General features: G+C 44.7%; 1 protein-coding gene across 1 annotated transcript in view; it reads right to left on the reverse strand.

Annotated features, from left to right (window-relative positions):
• RRAS2 (RAS related 2) overlaps positions 1-8,269 on the reverse strand; it is a 44,812-nt gene extending 36,543 nt beyond the window's left edge. Inside the window, exon 1 of the mRNA XM_074842241.1 lies at positions 7,970-8,269. Within this exon, the coding sequence (XP_074698342.1) occupies positions 7,970-8,074 (105 nt within the window). The 5' untranslated portion in view covers positions 8,075-8,269. The remainder of the gene's footprint in view (positions 1-7,969) is intronic.
• Between the last annotated feature and the right edge of the window lie 17,086 nt (positions 8,270-25,355).

The following is a 25,355-nucleotide window of genomic DNA, read 5'->3' on the forward strand; positions in this document are numbered from 1 at the left end:
CTTGAAGAGTAAGAACATTTCCCTAGCCTTGTGCCTCCTCACTGGTTGTCCCTTCTAAAAAGCAAACAAACAATCAACTTGCCCTCACTTTCAAGGCCTTTCAGTTTCTCCAGCTGCACCAGCACGCCGCTCCCACCTGCACCAGCTTCAGCACAGCCCTCACGGACACACACACACACACACACACAGCCCTCGCTTTCCATCGCGGTTTTGGGGAGCTCCACACAAGCCTCTTCCAGAGGCACCTTCTCCTTTTCAGTCCTGTGTGAGCACATTTGTATGTTACAAAAATTCAGCACAAAACCTAATCATCCAACAAGATCTCCATCTGCAAGTAGAGCTTACAGCACTTTCCCCCGTAACTACAGAAGTGCACTACAGTCGTCCCCAGAAACCCCCACCCAGCCCAGGTGTGAGGCTCTGCGTATACTGAAGGACAGCTGAAGTACAAGATCTCCAGCCTTTCCCTTTCCAGGGGCAGATAAGAATCCCTGACCTCACTTTAATGACAGGCAGCCATCATGCACAGTGCTTGATTAGTCGCAAGATCAAGCACTTCAAACGTGAATACGTGACCTTCTTTAACTTAACTGTGAACGGCCTGCACACTGCAGTCCAGCCTGCCCTCTTAGAAGCAACCTAGTAAAAGTAATTTTCACCTCATGGATGTTCCATCTAGAAGCAGTGCTGCGTATCAGGCAGTTTATACAATGGGATGTGACTAGCTTAAGTCTATGCATAGTGTGTCAGAGAATAAGTAAGAAAAGGCAAAGCAAACAGATTAAGTAAACATCCTTTCTGTCTGCTATCTACTTCAAGTAATTAAGTTATATACAGACGAAAGAAATATCTTCCTTTGTGTTACCTGTTCCCACAGAGTGCCTTACAGGCTATCCTGGACCCAACCTGCAATCACACTTAAGCTGGGAGATAGAACATAAAAACAGCAAGTAGCAGAAGGTAAAAAGAGAGCCAAGAAAAAAAATGTGTTCACAATCACAGGGCGCATCTCTCTCAGCAAAGAAAGATACAGTTCAAGACAAATAGGAAGGGCCTCACTCACTGCTCAGATAGAAATAATTCACCTGGGATCCAACTCAACTCTATAAGTTTGTAATAACAGGCTACCACTACTATCTGACAGCATTTCAAAACAAAACTCCATCAACTCTGTAAGGCAAACCATTTGCCAGGCAAACATTGCCTACCAGTATTGTTTACCATTAATCTGGATCCCAGTCACTCTACCCCTTTCAATTAAAGTTTGTCTTGATTGATCAAAGCTACATCCAGAAATCTTTGGACTTGTTATATGCAACAGGGAAAAGTCAAAAAAAAAAAAAGGCAATTACAGGAGTGATTTCAGCTTTAATGGTGGTTTTACATACTATAAATGTTCTATTTCAAAAAGTAAGTGCTGCATTTACCTGGATGTTATATTTTCCTTTAACAGTGCTTATGGCCATAACTGAAGACAAGACTACCAAACCAGTGCAGTTAAGCCACTGGAATCATCAGAACCAATGGAGAAGTTACCCACTTCTGTCATACCAGTCTAGGCCTGTGGAGTGACTAATTTAGGAAGGTCTGCAAAAAACCTAGCTTCCTACCAGCTAGCCAGAAGACTGCTACATTTCACTTCATGAAGCTGGTATTTATCTTCAGGTACATCAAGGAGCTCACTCACATTTTCAGTGCTGGTAACACTTTCGGTAAATGCAGACGGGTTGCATAAAGTATACAAACACAAGCTATGCAGGTCCTTCAAAATCCTCTGAATATAAGGGCTCTACTTATACGAGCCACCCTCTACCACCACTACTGAATACTGGAATTCAGAGCTCCAGCCAAAACCAGAAGCAGGAGCCTCTCCCTCTAGCACGGGAAGGAGGAACAGGGCTACAGGCCAGCGGCTGCCTATTCATCCCTGAGAGTGCAAAGGGCACGGCGGCCAGTAATCTGGGAACCTGCGCCAGCACTCCTTGTGCAAGTGGCAGTAGAAGACAACCTGATAACCAAAAGGTACATCAATATTTACTTGCTATACAAGCAACTGCTGCTAGGGGTTAACACACAGAAAGGTGCTTTCTGACTGCAGTGTGGTTTAAATTATCCCAAAGGAATTTCACTTTGGGAAAGGATTATAAATTCCTCAAAACCGGGATGATCAGTATCTCAAAATTTAAGCATTACTCCAAATTTATGCCAGCCTTTGAACCCAGCTCAGTTCTACCCTATATGTAGACTAATACAAGGCATCCCTACTGGCTAAGTTGCTAAGTGTTATACCATTGCTAACTATACCAGAATACTAACATGAAAACCAACGACTCCTCCTTGCCTGCAACTTAAACTTGAAGTAATCTACTGCATTTCCCAGATCTACAACTAACAGGAGCGAGACAAATCTTTTGTTTGGTAGCAGTGCTCTAGGAAGCGAGGAGCCGACCAGTTCAAGTTTCACAAGAAGTGCAACAAGCAGCCCTTATTATTCCAGGTGACTGCATCACAAGTCCTTTGTTTTGATTAGGATTTTTATTTCCCACCTTTAACCTCAACAGATGCCAACCATCAGTTGCTCACTCTCCTAAACTCCATTTTGTCACCTTGCATTACATTGTACTGCTTAACATAAGAAGGCCCCACGCTTTATCAAAATGTAAGCATACCAGTCCTAGCATAGCCCTGCATGAATCTGCAGCCTGGAATTCATGGCATGTTATTCCTTTGATTTTCTTATGCGTTTACTTGAAGAACATTTTTTTGACGGTCAGCAATGGTTAGTCAAAATACCTAGGAACTGCAGAGGGATTTGCACATGCCCCAAGTCTAGCATACAAAAGTGGTACACTAAGACACTGGGGTCTTCAGACATCCAGCACGCTGGCTCTAACACCAGCTGCGTTTTCAGTTGTTGCTTTTCAATCTGCTTTACTACTCTTATTTTAGAGCTTTACCATAAAATTCAGAACAAGCTATTTTCTTGCCCAACAGTTATATGAGGGATAAAAGATACTTTGAGATAACCCACTTTTAGCATTATTGCTAGTTAATGAGAACTAACAGTCTTATGAAAGTAGCAACTTGGAAAAAGAAAGGAAAAAGGGGAAAAAAAAAAAGTCTGAACAGCTGCTCACCACCCATCTGCAAGTCATATATGCTTGCTTTCAGACAAGTGTCTGATATTAACATTAAAGAGTCAACAAATCCACATCCAACTCTTTTTACTCATTAGTTTTAGTCAACAGTAAGCTCAGCTCCAATCAGAAACTGTTACTGACAGTTTAACAGCAGTAGGAAAAATACTTTATTTTACAAATTTGGCAGTAAAAGTTAAGCTTGTAAACACAGCACAAAATCAGTACACAAACAAAAAACCCCCAACACTGAACCCCTACGTACATTTTGTATTACATTAAGTGTTTTAGCAGTTTCATGCATTACCATAGTAAACATTAAGCTGATTGACAAACTAAGCTCAATTCGGCCACACTGAATTACATCCAGTCAATACCATCTCAAGTTTCTAGTGACATTAACTAATACATTCATGTAAGTCACCAAAGTCTACTCAATATGCAAATATACACATTATTGTCACAAATCAAAAGCTATAGTTTTATGAAGAGGAAAAACAGTGTGACAAATAATTTTAACAATTCTGATCAAAAATATCCACTGTTTTGCAGAGCAGATTTGAAAGAATAAAGCATTAGTAGCTTCTTGCTGTATACTGCTAAAACTAGCTATACATTGTTGGGTTTAACAAAAAAAAAGCATGAAGTAAATGGCAACTGCAGGACAAAAAAATGCAGAGGGAGATTAGGTATTTGCTAGGCTGTACTCCCTTTGAGCAAGGAAACCTGAATATTACAAAGGGCTGAGTTAGAAGGGAATGTGGGGTATTTTGTGACGGACCTCTGCATGACAGCTGGAGTAAAGCTATTGTGGCAACAGCTGTGTGCTCTGCACAGCTCATACTCCCAAATACCTCAGCCTACTAAGAGGCCAGTTAACTGGCTGCAACGCATTTTAAAAGTTTCTGCCTCTTGGGATGTGAGCATGATGGATTATTTGTGTATGTTTTAAATCAGAGAAGGAATGCTTAGTTCCATCACTTACAGTTTTACAAAATAGTGTGGTGTAATGTTGAACTATCATTCACTGCTGCTTTCCTAAAGTTCATAGCTGCAACAGATCCCATCAACTCTCCTCTACAATTAAAACATCTTTACTTCCTGTCTTAACAGTGCACAGACTCGACAGCAGTAAGTTCATATATCATATCCTGATTTAAAGGAAATGATTTGATATTTCCAGGATGAAATCCTGGCCCACCAACAGCAATATTGAGCCGTGTTTATCTTCCCAGAGGAAGAATTTTGAGGAACACACTAGTCATTGAACCAGTGAAAGCACTAATCTGCTAATTTGTGCTCTAAAGTTTCTCCAAATTGTTAGATGAACTTCTGAAAAGGGGACCCAAGATCACAAGCAATTATACTCAAGTGACCAGTCACATCTCATGTACCATCCCTGCTGCACTGCACTAATTAGCACAACGATGTTGAACCCAGTACGTGAAAGAGCTTTCATTGTATGACATGGGTTCGCTCACTCGGCCTCCTTACAAAAACATTGTTGTTTCAGCTCAGATTGAGGCACAATTTTCAGGAACCGACACTTGCACACAGGACAGCATGCACAGGAACGCTTTACGTGCTGATCACTACCATAGTAAGAGTCCAGCCCCAGCCATCACTACTCTTATAAGAAGGAATGCTCCCTGATTCCCCATCAACACCTAAACAAGGCTGGAAAGGATGCACTGTGCACAAATCCCAGAAAGCTGGCAAAAGAAAGAAGATGAACTGGTTGTTCTTAAATACTCAGTTCCTCATGGTTTCATTTATCTCATCTTAAGTGGAGTAGTTTTCCCATTTTCAAATATGAACCCCTCTTCGTGTTTCAAAAATACGACACAAATCACAGCACATGCTTTCCCATGATATCGTATCACAATAGTTTTGGTTACCAGAAAATAATCAGCAATACTGAAGTAAAAGTAAGAAAAACTGTACTTGAGTACTGATTTACTGAAAATTAAACACAGGATTATAGGAAAGCAAGACCAAGTGTGAAAATACTTGCTAGTATTTGCTAGAAGAAATTTTCCTTTTTAAGCTTCAAAACTGAGTCAGCAACAGCCATATTTTAAACACAAGCAATAAAGCAGCAAAAGAGAATTTAAATCCTTCACTGACATCAAGATTTGTCATGTGGCAAGAACTAGTAATGATCTATGTTTTAGTGAAGGCAGCTACAAGTTTGTCACTTAATCCTAAGAAATTCCAAAAATGAAGCACGGGACTTGCTTGTAATCAATTTTAAAACAATTTGGAGCAGTTTCTACACAGTCTTAAAAAACAAACAACATATTTGGCAATACTTGCCACACAGAAACTACACAAGTGGTTGCATGGCACTGCACACACTTGATAACATCACACCTTTAAGAGCTCAGGAAGATACTGTGGTATATCATACACCAAGTCTCATCTCTTATTGTCCGTAACTACGTAGCAAGCACGGAAACAATACAAAAACTCTTCTCTAAGGTACCTGAGGTTCTGCTGAAAAGGCCTTTATTTCCCAGCTATTTCTCATTTTTTTCAGAAGGCTGAGTTTTCTGCTAAGCATCACTTTGTGGTGGCAAGATTTTATCTCAAGATAAAGCAGCTGAGAGGACAAAGAGATGTAGATAGCTTAATACAAACTGACAATAAGTTGTTTTGAAAAATTCACCCTCAACATGTCAGCTTAACACTACAGTGCTGTTCTCTCAACACTTTCAAAGCGAGCTATTTCTTTCTGTGCTATTAATTTGAAGAGATCTTTATACATGACAAAGCAGACGCAGGTTCCTCTTTTGCAGATATTCGCTTGAAGACAAGTGTCAGATGCAGCACTTGAGCCAAAACTTTTATTTCTACAGGGGTGTAGCTCAAGCTTTTAGTTTAAAGAATGGATTTCTACCAGCACTCAAATACTGAAGTTATGCAGTACTCGGCAGAAACTTACTACTATTAAAATAAATGGACATACCAAGGCATCAACTGTGAACTTCACTTTTTTTTCTCCTCATGTCTTTAATAGATATTACAGCATTTTTTTGGTGAAGTTAAAATTATCCAAAAGCCTTTAACATCACCAGAACTCCAGAGATTCAACATTTTCCAAGACAGCAGCATCTCAGAGCTGAAGCCATGTCCAGCTGCACACGTTGCTGTCACAACCAGTTTAGATGTCCACAGGAAGACACGGACAATATCGTCTAAAGCAGCAGTACCGTGTTTGAGTGAATGGCACTCTAAACCAGCTTCTGTCAACCACAGTAATTAATTATCTCCATATACAAGCAATGAGGAATTCAATCCACACACTGAGAGGACTGCAGTTATTTTAGCCCCATCTTCAAACAGACCAGCAAGTCGGCATCTTACCAGTATCTGACCAGTGACCTACACGTCCAGCAAACAAGGCACCTGTACAACATCTATTTACATTCCCATCTCAAATGCACCGTTCAAATGAATTCCCAAAGAACTAATTCTCCTAAAGTCAGTTTATCTTAATGCCCTGTAAAACACTGGATCTTCTAAGCATTCAGTTATCCAGTACTTATCCAGATTTTGAAAGTGCTGGTTTCTATACAGTTACTTAGTCTATGCTGCAGAGTTTAAATTCTCAACAGAATCTTACAGCTAATGAACACATGGATGCACGCTTAGTGAAGAAAATCTGAAATAAAGAAACAGTCTGCTATCAATCACCTATTCTAACAAAATATTATTTGAGAGTACCATTGCCCCAAGTGTTAAAAGACAAGTATGCCTTGCTGTCAAACAGCCTCTCTTAAGGGTAGGTAGAGTAATCCCACGGAGCAGAGGCCGTAATAAAGAAAAGAAGCAAAAAGTCATTCTGTCCACTGGCAATAACAGCAAGCAGAATGCAAGCAGTTGTCTCCCCGTTCCACCATAAACAGACAGAGGTAGATTAGTGACACTCCCGTGACAGCGGTAAGAAATGCTAAAAGCAACAGGGCAGAAGATAAAAATGAATAAAGGGGGTACGGCTGAATTAGCGACAGAAGAGTAAACAGGGCTCTTCCCCAAGAGACTGACACACGCACTTTACATCACCTATTCTGTCATGGTTTTTACTGAAAATGAAGAGACAAAAAAGTTCAAATATCTGGAAGTTGAAGCACCAAGAGCCACAGCTCAGAGGGGCGGTGGGCGATGGCTGGTCAGAGCCAGCACAGCGTGGACCCCCCTCATCTCTCTGCTCCCTTGGCGGGGCTGCAAGAGCCTCCTCGCCCCGCGCTGGGCCGGCACAGGAGGCGCAGGCTCAGCCCCGGGGCAGCTACTGCGGAGCCGGACGCCAAGTGTCACCGCTGTCCCGGCGGCGGCTGCTGACCGCCGCTTCCCGGGCGGAGCGCGGGGCCGGACCCCGCCCGCGGCACCGGGAGGCCGCCGGGCCCGGCGCCTCGGCGGCCCCGGCCATCCCGCACCCCCCGGCGCGGCGCGACCCCACCCTGGCGGCGCCGGCCGCCGGAGCAGCGCGGCTCGACGGAGGCCCCCGGCGGAGGCGCCCGGCGGGCCGGGGGCGGCGTCCGCCCCTTCCCGCCCTCCAGAACCTTCCCGGGGGCTCGCACCGCCCCGGGGCGCCGCGCCCCGACCGCCGCCCCGGGCCCCTCAAGGTCACGCCGCCGCCTCCCCGCCCGGCAGCGCGGCGAGCCCCGCCGCCGCCGCCCCCCCGGCAGCCCCGCGGCGCCTCCGGGAGCTGCCGCCCGCCGCGCCGGCCCCGGCCCCCCCCCTCCCCGCGCTGCGCGCCGGGCAGCGCCCAGGCCCCGGCGCCGCGGCCGGGCGGAGCGGCTCTCCCCGCCCCAGGCGCCGCGGCCCCTCACCTGGATGAACTGGATGGTGAGCGCCGACTTGCCCACGCCGCCGCCGCCCACCACCACCAGCCGGTACTTCTCCTGCCCCGGGCCGTCCCTGCAGCCCGCGGCCATGGGGGAGCCGAGCGGAGCCGATCGCGGCAGCGCCGCCGCCGGATCCGGCGCCTCTCTCCCTCCCGCTCCCTGCCCTCCTCTTCCTCCTCCTGGGCCCGCCGGGGCTGAGCCGCCGCAGGCCCCGCCGCCGCTGCGCTCCGCCGAGTGCGGCGCCGGCAGCGCCCGGCCGTGCGGTGCGGCAGCGCGGAGCGGAGCGAGCAGCGCCCGCCCCCGCAGCCAGGGCGCCGCGGCTACAAATGGCCGCCGAGGGGCGGGGCCCGCCTCATCGCTATGCTAATGACAGCGACTATATGCATGAGGGGGCGGGGCCTGGCGCTCCGCGCCCCGGCCCCGCGGTCCTGCGGGCAGCGCGGCCCGCTCTGGCCCGGCGGGACCCCGCGGGGAGCGGACCCGGGAGCGGGCCGGGCCGCCGGGCGGGAGGCGGTGGCGGGCCCCTCGGTGCCCAGATCCGGCCCGCCGGCACCAAACCTCTTTGTCTGTAACGCGCGGGCTGTGGCAGCCCCTGGGTCACCCCTCGCCTCCGCCCCCCCCCTCCCCGCGGCGCTGAAGAGGTGCTGACCGAGCCCCCGCGGGCTGTACCGGGGCGCCATTAATGAGCCTCTCCGAGCGTTAATGAGCCTCTCCGAGCGTTAATGAGCCTCTCCGAGCACCCGCGGGGAGGGCAGGGAGGTACTGTTGCCCCCACGTACAGATGCCGAGCCGAGGCGCGCAGGGGTTTAAAGCCAAAGCGTCGTTAATGTCAGGCACGGATTCGCCCGGAGGGAAAAGGGGGGAAAAAGTCACAGAGACTTCAGCCCTTCCCCACTCTTTGTCAGGTCTTGTGACGTGCGTGGGTTTCCCATTCCTTTAGGCCGTTCGCATCAGGGCCACCCTCTCCTCCGAGTGTCACCCACCGCCTCCTGTCACAGCCGCATGTTCACCCTTTGCTGTACATAGTCTGAGCGCTCTGGTTGCCGTCTGTGGTGAATTCAGCTTGGTCCTTCACATCTCTGCTACCTCAGCTGTGGGCAGGCTCCTGCTCTCAGTGATGACCTACCTATTTGGGTGATAATCTACTGACCAGTATGTTTCTGGACATCCAAAACACTGGGCAGATGGCCACTGCACATACTACAAAGAAGCAGAATTTTTGCTGGTAGACCTACTTTCAGGTAATTCCTTCTTCCCTTCCTCTCCCTCTCTCCTTTTTGAAAAGATATATAGCGACAAAATCATATACATATATTTTTACATACATATGTACACGTACATGCAGCCTTTAGCCAGCACAGGATGACAGTTAGTTCTTACCACGTTCCTGAATGGCGTAGTCACACCAACAGGTCTGTAATGTAGACACACCCCTCCTACCTAGAAAATAACAAAAACAGAAGTAGTGGCCGTGTACAAAAGCTTTGTTGAAGGGAGTTGCCCTCTACAACTCTGGAGCTGTGTGGGGAGGTACAGGGACAGCAATCCAGGTAACCTTCTGCTTATTTGCCCAGGAAACCCAGACTTTTTGTATTCAACACCCATTTCAGCTCTGGACCAAGTGAGGTGAGGGCCCCATGGGCAGGAGCCTCCCTCCCACTGCAGTCCGGTTGGTTACCACTGCCTGCCTGGCACCGTGACTAACAGAGCCACCCAGAAACAACAGGCTGTGGAGCTAATGAAGAACTAACATGATACCCCATATACACATGGGGGTAAATCAGTGATGTACCTGGAATCTTAATTCCAGCATCCCCAAATTTGTCGTGCTGGACTTTGCAAATCTTTCACTGGATTTCTCTGCTTAAAAACAAAAACAACATCATGAATAACACCTTTCAACACCCACTCTGTCTCAAGTGGAGGAGAAGAGCACTTGACACACGGCAAACAAACCAATACCTTGTGAGTTAATGGGGGAACTGTGTGAGAGGGAGATGAGGGAGACACTTTGTCACTGGGACTCACAACTGTATTTTGGAAGAGGGATGCCAGGACTCAGGCCCCTTTGGCTTGGTATTCTCCTATAGTGATAAGCTGCTTTTTCACATTCATTTCCTTATTGCCCTGGCTGATCAGAAATAAGGAACAACTCTCAGAGAAGAGAATACACAGCCTAACATTTTCCAGTTTGGAAAAGGGTTAAGTGAGTGTGAGATATAAGAGAGCTCTGTAAAGTCCTGAGCTGCACAGAGAAAGTCTCAAAATAGGAGAACTAAGGGACACCCAAGGGTAGTATGAAGCAACAAGTTTAAACAAACAAAAAGATACTGTTTTATGCAGACACAATCATGGAACTGTGGAAGTCGCTGCCACAGAGGTCTGTGGAAAACAAAACTGCATCCGAGTGACAAAAGGTTAGACAAAGTCACAGAGCATAAAGCAGCTACTAAGCGCAGCGATCAAGGACACAGTTTTGACTCGGGAAGTTCCTGAAGCACTGGCAGCCTGAAGGCGGGTTGGCAATGAGAAACGAGTTACTTTCCACGTGTCCTGGTTCTGGTGCTCTCACCTATGAATCGTTTACTGGCCACTCTCAGGATCAGGAAGTGTGCGAGCATTAAGCCAGCAGGACAAGTCTTCTCCTAATTATGTCCTCTAGCTTAAGAAAAATCAGAAGTACAAACTATGATGGAGTGAAACTGCTGCTAGTTTATCAAATATTGGGTGTTTTTTAATAAAAATACAGTCATAATCTCATAGTTTGCTATTAGTACAGTAACCAGTCAACTCCACTGTCAGGAAAGGCAGTGACATGAAAAGCAGATTTTAAGTGAGTTTTAAGAACACACTAATCTCTGTGCAAACTATTGCCACAGGATATCTGATTTCTTGGTTCGAAGATACCTAGAAAACCAAACATTTTTATTTTCCCTTATCTTTTTTTAGGTTTCAGTTTCATTATACATCCTTTTAAATAGCTATTCTTGCTGATGTGGCTGTTCAATCTTGTGAATTCTACAAGAAAATCTTGGGTTTTTAAACAACACTGACAGGTTAAAGGATTAAAACAATTAACACCAGCATCCATTATGTTAAAGAAGACTCTATTGCAAAAAAAGCTATTTATGTTAAATTCTCTGCATTTGTTATTTTTGGTAATGAAGTCCAGTTCCATAAATAGAGTGATATTCTTGCAAAGCACAAGGTAGCGATCACAGAAAAATAAGAGATGGACAGCAATTAACGAACAGCATTTTTTTGTAATTTTATAACTGCATCCAAAGATCCCAGTAGGAATTGTTTTCTCTTTGTTGTATAAACATAGGTATAGAGGGAGAAAGTCTCAAGTACAGACATGTTATAGTCTAAAACCTTGGGTGTTCCAATATGTATGCATGATAGTAACGTTCTACGGTTGTCTTCTACTCCCCGTGCTGTCAATGGACAGAAGCTGGACCCTCCAGAGGCAGAACCAGCCCTGGAAGTGCCGCTCTCTACTCCCTGCACCCTGAGCTCTGGCAGAGACTCGGCACCTCGTCTGCCCTCAGGAGCCACCCTTGCTGTCAGCCCTGGTTTCAGGAGACAAGAGGTATACACGTGAATAAAGACATGGAGATGAGGATACAACACACTCCAGGTTTCATTTCGATCAGCTAACCTGGGAAAGACTGAGTGGTGAGGTGCCTAGAAGGGGAAGACAAGAAACTTTAATAGAAGGTGGCAGGGGAAGATGATTCAAAAGGGGGTTTGTATGGTCCATGCAGTCAGGAAAATAAATTTTGCAGCACCAGTTTGCATATCCCTAGGGAGGTAGAAAATTCAGGGTTTCATAACAGAGAGGAAAAACTTGAAATACCAAGACTTGAGATGATGAAGACATGACCAAAGTTTTGATGAAGTGGCTGGGAAAGAAAGTACAGCTTTTAGAACCGTTACATAGAAAGAAGCTGCGTCATTTCAGGTCTAGCCTGAATATGCATATTTAAAAAGAGACAAAATCAAGAATGACATCCAGATGGCAAGCTTAAAAGAAAGAGCACCATAGCGGTTTATATAATGACAGGAAAAAAAAGATTTCAGGAAGTGCTTGGGGGAAAGATCCAGAACTTTATTTTACATTGGCAGCCTGGCAAAGATGTGGGTTTGGAAGGTTAGAAGACGTGTATGCAGTAAGTGACGTATTGAAAGCTAAAAAGTGCTCTGTGAGAATATAATAGCTTGATTAAAAGAAAACTTGTTCACAGGCTTATCACAGAAAAAAGTTACGGAAATCTTTGGGACGCGAGTCAGCATGGTAGGTAACTTTAACACGGAGTTATTCCACTAATTTAGGATTATATGTGTACCTAATAATGGTGGCACGTGTTTATTTACCTGTCTCAAACAGGCATTAAACATCCTCCCTTGTACCATGTGGATATTGTGACCTAAGGAGATCCATGTGCTGCAGTTCCCACAGAGAACGCCACTGCTGACCCTAAGAAGATGGGAGGAAACCAGCTTTCTCAAAGCCATAAAACAAGAAGCTTGGGAGAAAAGTTACAAACAATTTGATTTTCCTTGGGCTAGGAATGTAAGACGTAATTCAGAACAAAACAGGCAATAATTTTTCCTGTGTATAAAAAAAAAGTGAACTATTTGTTACACTTACAATGAGCACCCAGAAACTAGAAGAAAAGATAAGCCATTTCCCCTCAGACATACTTATCAGTTTCTATCTGAGTAAGAAGTAAAACTATTTTCAGCCAAGTAGCTACAGCTTTTTATAAATGTTGATCTATTTTTGTATCTACCTATTCCAGTAAAGTAGTCTGTAGTAAACACTTCAAAATGTGTCATTTTCTCTGAGGCTTGAAATTGATCTACAAAGGAAAAATTCTGTCCCCCCCCTTTTTTTTGCTGTAGTTTGTAAGATGGGCTTGTCAATTTTTATTAACTAGTATGATTACTTTAGCAATTCAGATGTGTTTATACCCAATAGTAATTACAAAACAACTCAAGAGAAAGGAGTGAAATAAACTGGGTAAGAATAGGATTTTTAGACAAGATTGTTTAAGTTTACGATGGTATATGTTTTCCCTAACACTTACATAACTGCATTAGGCAATTAATGTGGGCAAATTTACTTTTGTTTTTAGAGACTGCACCAGCATCAGTTCTTTAGAGAACAGGTCAGGTTTTGAATACCCAGGCATTCAGGCAATCCTCTAGCAAAGCAAGCAATCCCATCTTGATTTTCTTCCATATGTGTTTAGATGTTATGCATTTATATTTTTTTACATATGTATGTATTTATGTATTTATTTTGTGATATTGCTAGGATAAAAAAGAAGCAGGAAAGGAACGGTAACTAGTAGCTTTTAGACCTTCCCCATAGATCCTAAAAATGCGAAAGCAAGCCCAGAAGAAAATTTCTCCACAAATCACCTCTAAATTGCTATTTGTGAGAAGATCCTTACTCTACTGGAAAGGAGAGTGTACATTTTCTGGTCTCTTTCCAGATGAAGTGAGTAACTAGGGGTACAACCGCTGGTTGTGACACATGGCAGAAGCAAGCTCGAGGCAGATGGCATTTCCTCGCTGGTCAGCACAAGGGCCCCCCTGAGCAGAGTGGCATATCCATGCCGCACTGTGAAGCATGGTGCCTTCAATCCCTTACACCGCAAACCTCTTTCCATCTACTGTGCTCACCACTGACCCGTCTTCCTCACAGCATGGGACCACACCAGAGCCTCCCCCAGAGGCTGGCGAGCCCCACGCGTGCCCTCAGTTACTGCTCGTGCCCCTTGCAGACCATCACAGGAGTCTTCATGGCACCTTCTGAGACCTGTCTGTAGGCCAGAGGGATAGGGCAAGACCGGACCTTGCTGGCTAGGTGGCCCCCAGCACTCCAGAGGAGCTTGTGTTATGGTGCCCATGCCCTGGGGACAACTGCATCCACAATTTCCCGACGCAGGGGGCATGTTGAGCGCTGTCTCTCAGGAGCAGGCAGCTCCACAACGTGTTCCCAGCGAGAGGGCTGCTACAGAGTCCTGCAGCTCCTGACCCGCTCAGGGAACCCGTGGGTGGCAAGTTCAGGGTTGAGAGCTGAGGTAACACCTGCAACTCTCTGTCCCCATGCTCGTCTCGGCGTACGTTCCCAATGGCAGCACGTGCCACCTGCATGAGGGCAGTTTGGGGGATTTGTGACCTGCCAGGCTCACATTCACACCCAGCGAGCTGCCCTGCTTTCGTGTCGCACTGCGGGAGAGCCCCCTCCAGCCAGATGATGCTCAGCAGCCGAATTCACTGCGCCCACCACCTCCACAGTTTGGAGGGCTTCAGAATGAAATGAACAAGCAGTGCTACGAAAGACAATCCCACAAACCACAGCTGGATTTCCTTGGCCAGAAAACGAGCTATCGTAATCGATACACACAGCCACTTTGTGTACCACAGTATGACCAGAGCCTCTGCCCCACACAAGACACAGAAGCTGGTTTTTTTTTTTTTTCTTCACCACAAGAAGGCTAAACATTGCTGGATTCCTTTCTCCTCATACAGAATATCAGAAACTTCTTATTATCCCCTACCGCTCATATTTGCTTTCTTACATTTATGATGTTTCCATAGAGCAAAGAGAGAGAGGCAGGATAATAAAAAAATAGTCCTTGTGTAGGAAACACCTGGATATCGAAAACAGCCTCTGAATCTCAAGCTTGGGAACAGCCAGATTTTCACACGCCTTTCAGTCACGCATGATCCTGCTGCCCCAAAATGGAAAGAGGCAGTTAGCTTTTACCACCTGCCCTGACAAACCTCTGCCACCCGCCTTGTAAATAACCTGGGGATTTGTGGGCACATCTTAGTTGGCTTCTATTGCTTTCCTGGAGCTGGTAAGACAGTGCAGCCAACAGAGCAGAGTCAAAGCATGTTTCCACTATTCACACAAAACTCACATCACTAGTGATCTTCTAGATCCACTTAATTGTGATAGTTAGGCCTGAATAGAGAAAAAAAAGGGTGAGAAATTACTTAGGCAGGTCAGACTAAATCAGTTGGGCCTGACAACATTTGTCATAAAGTACATGGTAAGCAGTCGCAGAGGCATTGGTGGTTACCCTCAGCGCTCATAGAAAACAGGTTAGAAGTCCAGGAGACTGAAGAGGATAAATATGTTAAAAAGGCAGAAGAGTAGAGAATTATGGATCAGTCGCTCTAATCTCATTTTCTGGAAAAAGTATTAAAACAAATAATTAAACTTTTTGTAAATGCCTAGAAGAAAACAAGGACAACCAATATGTTCTTCTCCAAGAAAAAATTGTGTCAGTTCAAAATATTTTTCTCTTATGATCCATTAACAGGCATTTGAGTAGGAGGAATCAGTATGTGTTCTGTATCTTGATTTTAGTAGAGGTTTCTGATACTGTCTTTCATGATGTGCTTATAAACAGGCTAGTTCTCTGTGTTATGTTAGATGGCAGCACTACAGCCGAAGCGGGGCAGCTGGGAACACTGGACTCAGTGATTTTCAGTGGTTCATTGACAAAACTCAGCATAGTACCACACAACTATCCAGAAGACCTGACCTGATCTAGTATTATTACATATTTCAGTAATAACCTAGATGATGAAACAAGAAAGCACATGTCCTACATTTTCAGAAACTACATGCTGGGGGAGAAAACAAGACTTCCAAGGACCACAAGAATTAAAGAAAAGCTCTAAAAAGAGAGCATGTAATTCAGAAACAACACATGCATTGTTCTGTATGTAGACAAGAATTTGTTAGCTATTTGATTGCAGTTAAGTATATTAGAAAAGAGTGAAAAAAACTATATTCCTTTCCCCTTCCCTGGCGCTTTTCCTCCCTTCTTGGTATTGTACAACACCTGAGCTTGAACTCCCTCTTTTTACTTAGATATACTTTCAGAAATATCCTTCCTTGTATTTTATTCCTCTTGCTAACTTACAGCATAATTTCCATGATAAAGGCTTGTATTACCATTTTAGTATAACTCCTTAGTATGATGACCTACATTTCATTTTCTGCATGTTTCCTTCTTATGCTGAGATCAAAGGAGAACTAATGATTGAGGCATTCTGGTCTTACTAAAATTCCTGTCCTCTTTTTGCTCTAAGGTGGTGTGTGCTTGTGCTTCACAGCATTTCTTTAGCAAAATGCCAACTCCGCTATTTCCTATAAACTCACTTTTCGTACGGCTACTCACTTGCAGCCTCATTTCTATTTTCCTTTACCCTTCATGACCTATTCCCATGGACTAATTTTCTGATGCGATTTTTCTAGAATTCGTTGTCCCAGTATTTCTGTGCCTCAGCCGGATGCAGAGAGCCGTCTGGTTAATTCTGAGAACTCTAAATCCACACAGGAGCAAAATGCACTAGGAATCATTTACTGAAATGCATGACCTTGAAATAGCATAGTTCCATAGCACAGATGGAGTTTACCAGATGTCTGAGACTATGAAATGATGAGATTTAAAAGAGTCAGTGCTTCAGAGTGGTTTAAACAACTGAGATTGCAGTATAGGATAGAGATACTGGAAGTATATTTAAACAAGCACATTTATACATGGATCCATGATTTTGGTGTCCAGACTAGTTTAGCCGCCCTGCCTCTACAGCGTGCACTTACCTGTGCAGAGCATTGATACGAAATGTGGAGTTCTTCCTTGAGCCATCAGAACTGGTCTGGTGGTGATAAACCCGCCGTTGTTGGCTGTACAATATTTGGTTCTTCAAGATGTCACATTCTGATCTCTTGGTGGCAACTGAAATGACCAAAAATACATATAATGTGGTATCAGCATCCAGCCAGAAGAGCTGTCCTTCAAAACACTCTCATCACCTTTTAAATTTCCAGTGCTAAACACAGGGCAGTAAGGATTCTTCACCTAGGTGGTGTCTTAAAACAGTATGGTTGTTAGCAATGGGGTTTGTACAGGAGGTCCTGTCTGTAGAGAGTTTCACAGATCCATAAACATTATTTTTTCTCTGTCTAAAGCTGCTTGGGGACATGTATTTCTTTTAAGGAGATATTTTTCCTGTCCCCACACTCTTTTTCATGCATCCTATCACCAAAGTGCCATGTTTCTTCATACTTCCAAGATGCCCCAACAGCTGAAGCTTCCCTTACTATTTTGACTCTTAGCTACTGACCATGGTTGCCTATTAAAAATAACAGGGCATCTCTACTGCTAGTAAATAAAGGACAGACTAGTCCGTCTGTGTTTTCATATGTCACAGCTTGCTGAAATCACTGCTATTGCTTAGTGAAACTCTGTTTTTTTCTCAGCCTACAACAATTTGCCTCAGCACTGTCATTTCATCACGTAAGGGTTAGTTGCAGGTGAATGGGAGAAGGTGCAGCAGTTCATTTTCTTTGAACATGAGAATTGAGATGCCAATGTAAAAAACCTGTAAAACGTGTCTTTTTCTCCTGTCTACCATTTTTCCCATTTGTTTTTCCCATTCTGCGGGCAACTCTTTGTTGGCAGACTCCTTCTCTACTAATTTGCTCTGCCTGTCTTGTCCTCAGATTCCTCCACTAAGTCCTGCAGTCTCGTGGTCTCATCACACCCCCTGTACGTCTCAACACACAATGAACAATGAAGCCAACTCCCTTCCCACCCTCTTCCCACCATCGATAGGCTAAGGAGCCCCTTCTCAGGATACAGGGTATTCTGAGGCACTGCTGAATGCCAGCTTAAAGACCTGAAAGGGTGTTTTTCCAAAACTGAACAGATGTATGCTACCCAAATGAAATTGTTGTCTTATGACTTGCCCTAGTTTAGGTATGGGGAAACAGGAGCGAAAAAGGAATTGCTGGAGGTGAGAAAATAGTCTGTTTCAGAGTTTCAGCAATTTCTCTTCCTCTCCTTTTCCTCCTGCCCCAATCTACATCCCTCACAGAAATCTTATATGGGTAGCAGAACACCCTATATTCAGAACAGCTTCTGTTTGGCTCCAGAGGCACTTGAGCTTTTGGTTCAAAGGTGGTGTTACCAAACTTTGCCAAATCCATCATATTTTGACCAGTGAGGCCTATTGCCAAGAAGAAGAAAAACACTTGTTCAAATATGTGAAATTAGTTTGTACCGAGATATCAGCTAAGGAATTAACATTTAATTTTTCATATTTGTACAAGTTGTTTTTTACCACCAATTAAAAAAAAAAAGTATTAGTGGATCACACCAGTGAATTCTGTACCAACATGTCGTAAGACCCAGTTTCTGTCACATGGAAATTACTGTCTAAATAGACAGAAGAAATATTATTATCCCGTTCGCAGACAGGGCATTCAAGCACGAACAGGCTAAGGAATATGCCTGAGGATATGCAGAAAGCCTACATCAGTCAAGTAAGCCATACTGGGGAATAAACAACACAAGCCCTTTACTTACTCCACCAGACACTCTGTATCTTCCTTACATCAGCCTATTAATTCACCACCAGCAGCACCACAGGTGAAGAGACTGTTGAAATAGATTTTTTTTTGTTGTTGTCATGTTTTACATACACGAGAACAAGGCACTGAAGTCAATATGAATCAATGAGATCAATATATCTGCTGTAGGAATTAATTGTAAATATACATATTTTTTTAAAAATTACATTATGCTACTTTATGATCTTAAATCACTGAAAATCAGAATCTATCTGAAAAGTGAAAATGTACCTACTGATTGAAGAATTGGGAAATTAAGGTAAAAACAAACAGGCCAGCTTGATAACAAGTGCATGATAAACAGACATTTTACTGAAAAGGAGACTTTCCAGATATTTCTATGACATGTTGTTGCCACTTGAAATGTGGTGCCTTCTGGTGCTGTCTCAGAATATCTGGCAGAACATGTTGTATGTAATCAGACACTATTTTTTCAATGTATAATTTTTTTTAATTCTGTCTTCACTGATAAGCACCGTGCAAGACAAATGTTCTACTTGCTAAATAATTTCCTTCAGGAAAATCGAACAAACGCATCTCTAGGATTTTCTGTTATTAGCAACTCTGACTCCCATTTTTGAAAGTCAATAACACAATAACACAATAAAGCAAAATTTTTAAGATGCTTTGGCTCACTATCAAATCTTCTATTAAAAGAAAAGATATTAAAAAAAAAGTAGTAGTCACACAAAATAATAATGGAACAAATGGTAATAATCATTAAACCTACCATTAAACTTAAATTTCTATTAGTTACATAGATAAACAGTGACTCTGAGGAGCTTACACTGTGAGCCCACTGAAATGTGGGCATGCACCACTCAATTCACTCCTGTGCTTAAAATGGCACTTTCCTTTACTATCTTGTAGTAAATGAATGCTAATTAGTAATATTCCAGCAAACTCTTACCCAGCTAAATAACTTCTTGGTTCCCCAAGTACTTGTGTGTGGATGTTTTCCAAAAGCTTTGGCAAGGCTAGGGCCTGATTTTAACCAGCAATGTTTTAAAAAGCAAAGGACAAAAAGGAAAGTGGTGAAAATGAAAATCAGCAGAGACAATGCTAAATAACACATTCAGTAGTGACAAGAGCGTTTGTAAGATATCTGACCCTGAGGTCAGCACACCTTCCCTGGATGTGGGAGAGATTGCACAGGAAACAAACAACTTCTTCTCACATTATCACGTCGGTGGGGAACTGAGTAGGGAAGCGCAGAAAGTGACCTGCAGTTTTCCTGGGTTCTGGCATCAAGTCTAGTGCATTAGATTTGCACTTCTTCAAAACAGCTTATAAGACGCAAGCAAATATTTGCGCACTTGGCTCCCCTCAAATGAAAATATTTAAGTTCTCGCTTGAGCACTGCCTGCTAACAAGGAACGCAGTGAAATAAGAGTGGATCAGGAGATTAAATTCAACCGCGCTGAGGTCACTGCAACTGCACTATGCACTGCTGTACCATTTTGGACAAGATGCAGTCTGGTTCCCTGAACCAAAAAAGCGTACGTGAGGTTTGAAGCTCTGCCTATCCACCTGCCACATCTCACCCCAGCCATCCTCCCCAGTACAAGGCCCCCCATGCACAAGCTATTTGCTTCTGATCATATTCCTGCCTCACTCATTCCTTGTCCTGTTCCAGGGGACACTGTAGGCCTGCTGCCCAGGCCCCCTCCCAGTGCTGAGTTTGGTCACGGATGGAGGCAGAATGAGAGGTTCCGAACTGCAGTCATGGCAGCTGCGCTAGGAGGACACCCAGAGTGAACTGGACTGCTTGAGGAAGAAGATAAAGGCTTGAGTTTCTGAAAGTCCTTGTCTCTATAATTGCTTTGTCCCTTGTCAGCTGAAGACTCTGGGCCAGGAAGATGAGCTCGGACCAGTGAGTCAACCAGCAGCAAGACAGAGAACTTCAAAATGAAACCCGCTGGCACCACTACTGCACTACACAGTGGTTGCCCCTCAGAGACTTGTGACCTCTGAGTCCCACCAGCCAGCATAAGAAGGCTGTGGTGAGCAAATCCAACACAGGCAAAGTTGTGATTAAAGATCTTGAGGCCATCCTCTAAACCTTCTCAGTTTGGACTGCACGAGTCAGAGGTATCGTTGAAACATCCAGGCCACCGCTTTCCACAGGTTCCCTCTCTGACAAGGCCCACTCACCCATCCAGCCCCCATCCCAGAGCAGCTGCAGCTACTGAAACCACAAGAGTCACCACTCAGTTGGCAGTAGGCCTCGGTGGACCCACCAACACAGATTCAGACACCCTGGCAGGCTTCACTAGAAGGCCTCATGATATCTGTGTTTTCCCCTCCTCCAGCATCAGGTTCAAAGGGAATGCTGAAACCTTCTTTCCAAGCAGAATCATTCACAGCATAAAGTGGAAGGGGCTGAAACCCCTCTGTGCTGCTGGGTGATGAAGCCATACCCACACAACAGTGGAGAACAGGGCTAGTTTAACCACATGCTATGAGATGCTATGAATAAGTGGAATGTGCTTTTTTCTTTGACTACAATATGGCAGGTCCTGACTGACAGACTAGACACAAATGCGCAAACTGCACAAGCTGCATAAATCAGTGCAGCCCTGATGACTGCTGTGTCCTACACAGCTTCTGCAAGGAATTGGCTTTCCATCTGGACAAGGAGAACAAGGACTAGTTTTTTCAGCAGCTTTATGTCCCTCTTCTGCAGTCTGTGAGTAGCTGGGGAAGCCAGATGACCCCCTATGTCTGAACAAACCTTCATTAATGGGGTGACCTGAGCAGATTAGGGTGGAGTCCAATTAACTACACATGATCTCATTTTCCTCAGTTTCCTAGAGGAGGGGTTTAGGTTTGCCTGCTTTACCCACTCACTCCCCAGGGGACCTCAATCCACACTTCTGGGCAAGCATGGTTACTCTGACTGTGTCTATCCTGGCCCTCTATGTCTTCTGACCTTTCGAGCACTCTGGCAGATGGCTGCGACTGCTGCCTCCACAACCCTCAGGAAACATCACAGGCTGAAGGCTACATGTTTTGATGGAGAAAAATGTGGCTGACAAGTGGCTGTGCCATGTAGTTCAGGAAAGTGGGGAGGGTGAGCAGGGATTTGCTTGCTGTCTGCTTCTTGGGAGGTGGTGGAGAGAGTGGCAGAGGGAATAAGGATGTGTAAGCAGCTCATATGGATGGGGGAGTAAGATTTCATAAGGGCTAGAAAGGCAAGGGGTGGAACCAGCTGACTGGATCCTGCAGGACAATAAAAGCACCCTTTCACCAAGGAAACTTTCTTTCCCCCTGTCCACAGTGACACAAGACCTTCTGTCCTGTCCTGTTCTCTCCCTTTTTTTGTCTCTAGAGAAATTGGCCATTTACCCATTTATCTAGACTTTTGGCCAACCACTCTATTCATGGAGTGGCCATGCTTTTTGAACCTCACCAAGGGCCACCTGCACCCTAGATGTTATTAAGCCTCTCCATTTTGTGGAGAGGAGATGCCCCAATGGTCACCATGTTGTATGGAGCATGCTGCCATTTTGTGTGCTTTCAGCCTAAAAGAGGTCTCTGAAGAGAGGGAAACACATCAGACATTACTCTTACTTGTGCTCCATTAACTGGCCTACCTGGCACTTCTTGGGTACATAACTCAGTGGTTCTAGAAGAAGCCAGAAACTCTCCTGGCAGAAGCTGCAAATTGTACCCCCATCATTTTCTCAAAAGAAGAAATTAATAGAAAAGCAGTTTGCTCACTTAGGCTGGAATGAGAAACATAGGGGATTGCTGATGCAGGCTGGGGCTAGGAGTGGTCTGAAGAGGCTTCCTGGATTTGTCTTCTCTGGGGGACTTTGTGGGGTCTAGAAAAGGGATCCAAAGGATACCTTCTCCTTGTGACTCCTATACAGTCTGTCCAGAGCATGGATATCCAAAGGAGTGTCTGATTTAGTGGTATACTCTCACTGGAAGACATGTCCAAGGTGTCTGTACCACATCATAACATGGGGAATAGCTGCCATGTCACCATTTTGCATGGTTCTTTCCTCAGGTCTTCAAGGAAATGGACATCTTGAACATTTTCTCATTCTCATTTCACAGCTGGCAACCTCCTGGTAGTGCTGCAATGTCATTTCCTTCAAGTTCTAGGTTGCTCTGCGCTGGCTTTCCTGGAATAATAAAAGGATTGATGTTACCAAACACACACACAAAAAAAAAAAGGCTCCCAAAAACCCAAAACCCAAAGATAAAAGAGATAGGTACTTCAGGAACGGGGAACAGCAACAGAAGGTACAACAAGCAAAGCAGGGAAAAGATTAAGCAGGGGAGGTCTTAGGGAAGATGAAGAAGTGAGTTGCAAAGGTTAGAGGGCTAACAGTCAGCAGGAAACATGAGGGGCCTGACATGTTTTGGGCCTTTGTACATCCTGAAAAGCCCCTCAGAGTGTCACAGGATCTCCCAGAGAACTTAAGTCCGTGCTGGAGGATTTTGTGATGGTGTGGCCCGCTTGCTGCTTTGAACACTTTAAGAGTGGGCACACAGTAAGTACCCACCTGAATGTGGTTTGGTTTCCTCTAGAAAGGACATAGTCTGCATGCACCGAAACTGCTCCGTGGTCCAAATCTGCAGGCAGCACATGGGGACAACTGGGAGCATTCCCTCTAGAGCCACACCAGCACTCCAAGCCAAACTGCATATATATCTGCAGCTGCTGGCTGGCATTGCACAAAACACAAACGTAGCTGCTGCTGTAAGGAAATTACAAACCAAGGACAAGACAGTGATACAGCCCCGAGATTAGACAGAACAAGCAGAGTCGTAATTACAGCTTGGCACCAGATCCGATCACAAGCACAGTCAAACCAAGTACCGCCAGGAGTATTAGCCATCCCCAAAGGGACCAGGAACAGGAGAGTCTGTGGCTTCAGCCACAGCCCGCAGCATGTGAAGATCACTGTCTGGCTGTGGCCAAAGAGCCTCCTCCTCCTCCTCCACAGCAGCGTTGTGCCAGAGGCAGGAGAAAGCAAGCCCAGCTTGCTCCTCAAGAGGGACATGAGATTCACACCACGACAAGTCATTAGATGATGCAGCCAAAAGGTGTGATCTGTTCATTTTGTTTGGATTTACCTGGTATTAGTGAAATGATAGAGTCACATTAATAATGGCATTAAGCTTTTTATACTTAGTCCCAAAGTGATAAAGAGACTTTTGCTTCCAAATACTTTCATCAATCCATGCCTTCGCATATGCTGAAAAGGCTTCTCAGTTTGTTGAAAGCAAGATTTCACACTACATGTTTGACCAAATTTCTTTATAATTCCCACTCTCAGAAGAGCAAAGTCGTTTCTCATTTCATTGTAGGAAGTTATAATAACAAACCTGTCATTCATCCATGCCCTACAGGCTTTTTAGACTCTTTCTTTTGGCACTAGTCTTACTATTGGAGAAGCTTTCTAGATAATTGGGCAATGAAGTGTTAATGCTTTCCGGGGTGGGGAGTGAGGGATAGACTTTTTTTCCATAAGGAAACAGAACAATGTCTAATGTAGACAAAACTTGTTTTGTTCTTTGTTGACTTTTTAATGGGGTACATATCTGAGCAGGGATTCATCCTCACCACTTCTTTCTTTCATGTCAGTCTGGATTTAATAATGAAAGGCATAGTGCAAAGACCATCTTTTCTTGCCATTGGGAAATGGATTGGACATGGTTATAGTCATTACATCCACAAGCAGCATGATTGTATTATTTTTGTGTTTCAATATATAAAAAAATCTGCCCTAGGGATAACAGGCAGGTCTAAGTAATGTACACAGCACATATGGGCTCCTGCTGCGTATTTTTGACACTCCTTAACAGTGAGAATTAAGATCTATGGCTCTCATCTTTCTGCTGATAACATCAAGACAGGCTGCAGTGACTGCATAGAGCCTTCCTGAAATCAAATTGGTCTCTGAGCAAACACAGCAGTTCATGTGGGAACTACTAAATAAGAACAATTTAGAACTGCAGCTTACACCACAGCTTATATAGAAACAAGCCCTATTTACTGCAGCAGATGAAGCTATAGTTGATAGTTGTCTCTGACTTGGTTCTGTGACAAAGGGTCACGCTTTTATTAGGGATATGGACAGGAACTACTAACAGCAGCTCATAGGTATGCAAAGAATAAGCTGTTCCCTGGACACCCAGCCTCATGAGCTAGGAGATGGGGAGGGGAAGCAGAATGAGGTCATCACAATTAAAGAGGAAGTGGTCAGAGACCTGCTACACCACTTGGATGCACACAAGTCTGTGGGACCGGATCGGTTACACCCAAGGGTGCTGAAAGAGTTGGCAGATGTGCTCACCAAGCCGCTGTCCATGATTTACCTGAAGTCATGGCTAACTAGGGAGGTCCCATTGGACTGGAGGGTGGCAAATGTAACACCCATCTACAAGAGAGGCAGACAGTAGAATCCAGGAAACTATAGACCTGTCAGTCTGACCTCGGTGCCAGGGAAGGTCATGGAGCAGGTCCTCTCGAGTGCCATTACAAGTCATATAATGACAACCAGGGGATCAGGCCCAGTCAGCACGGGTTTATGAAAGGCAGGTCCTGCCTGACAAACCTGATCTCCTTCTATGACAAGATGACCCGACTATTGAACGAGAGAAAAGCTGCGGATATTGTCTACCTGGATTTTCAAAAAGCATTCAACACAGTTCCCCACAGAATTCTCATAGAAAAACTGGCTGCCCATGGCCTGGATGAGTGAGTGGTCTGCTGGGTCAAGCACTGGCTGGATGGACGGTCCCAGAGAGTGGTGGTCAATGGAGCTAAATCCAGCTGGTGGCCCGTCACAAGTGGTGTTCCTCAGGGCTCGATGTTGGGACCATTTCAACATCTTTATTGATGATCTTGATAAGGACATAGAGTGTATCATCAGTAAATTTGCAGATGACACCAAGTTAAGT

Source organism: Strix aluco, chromosome 16, assembly GCF_031877795.1.
Source record: "Strix aluco isolate bStrAlu1 chromosome 16, bStrAlu1.hap1, whole genome shotgun sequence".
Classification (NCBI taxonomy): Eukaryota; Metazoa; Chordata; class Aves; order Strigiformes; family Strigidae; genus Strix; species Strix aluco.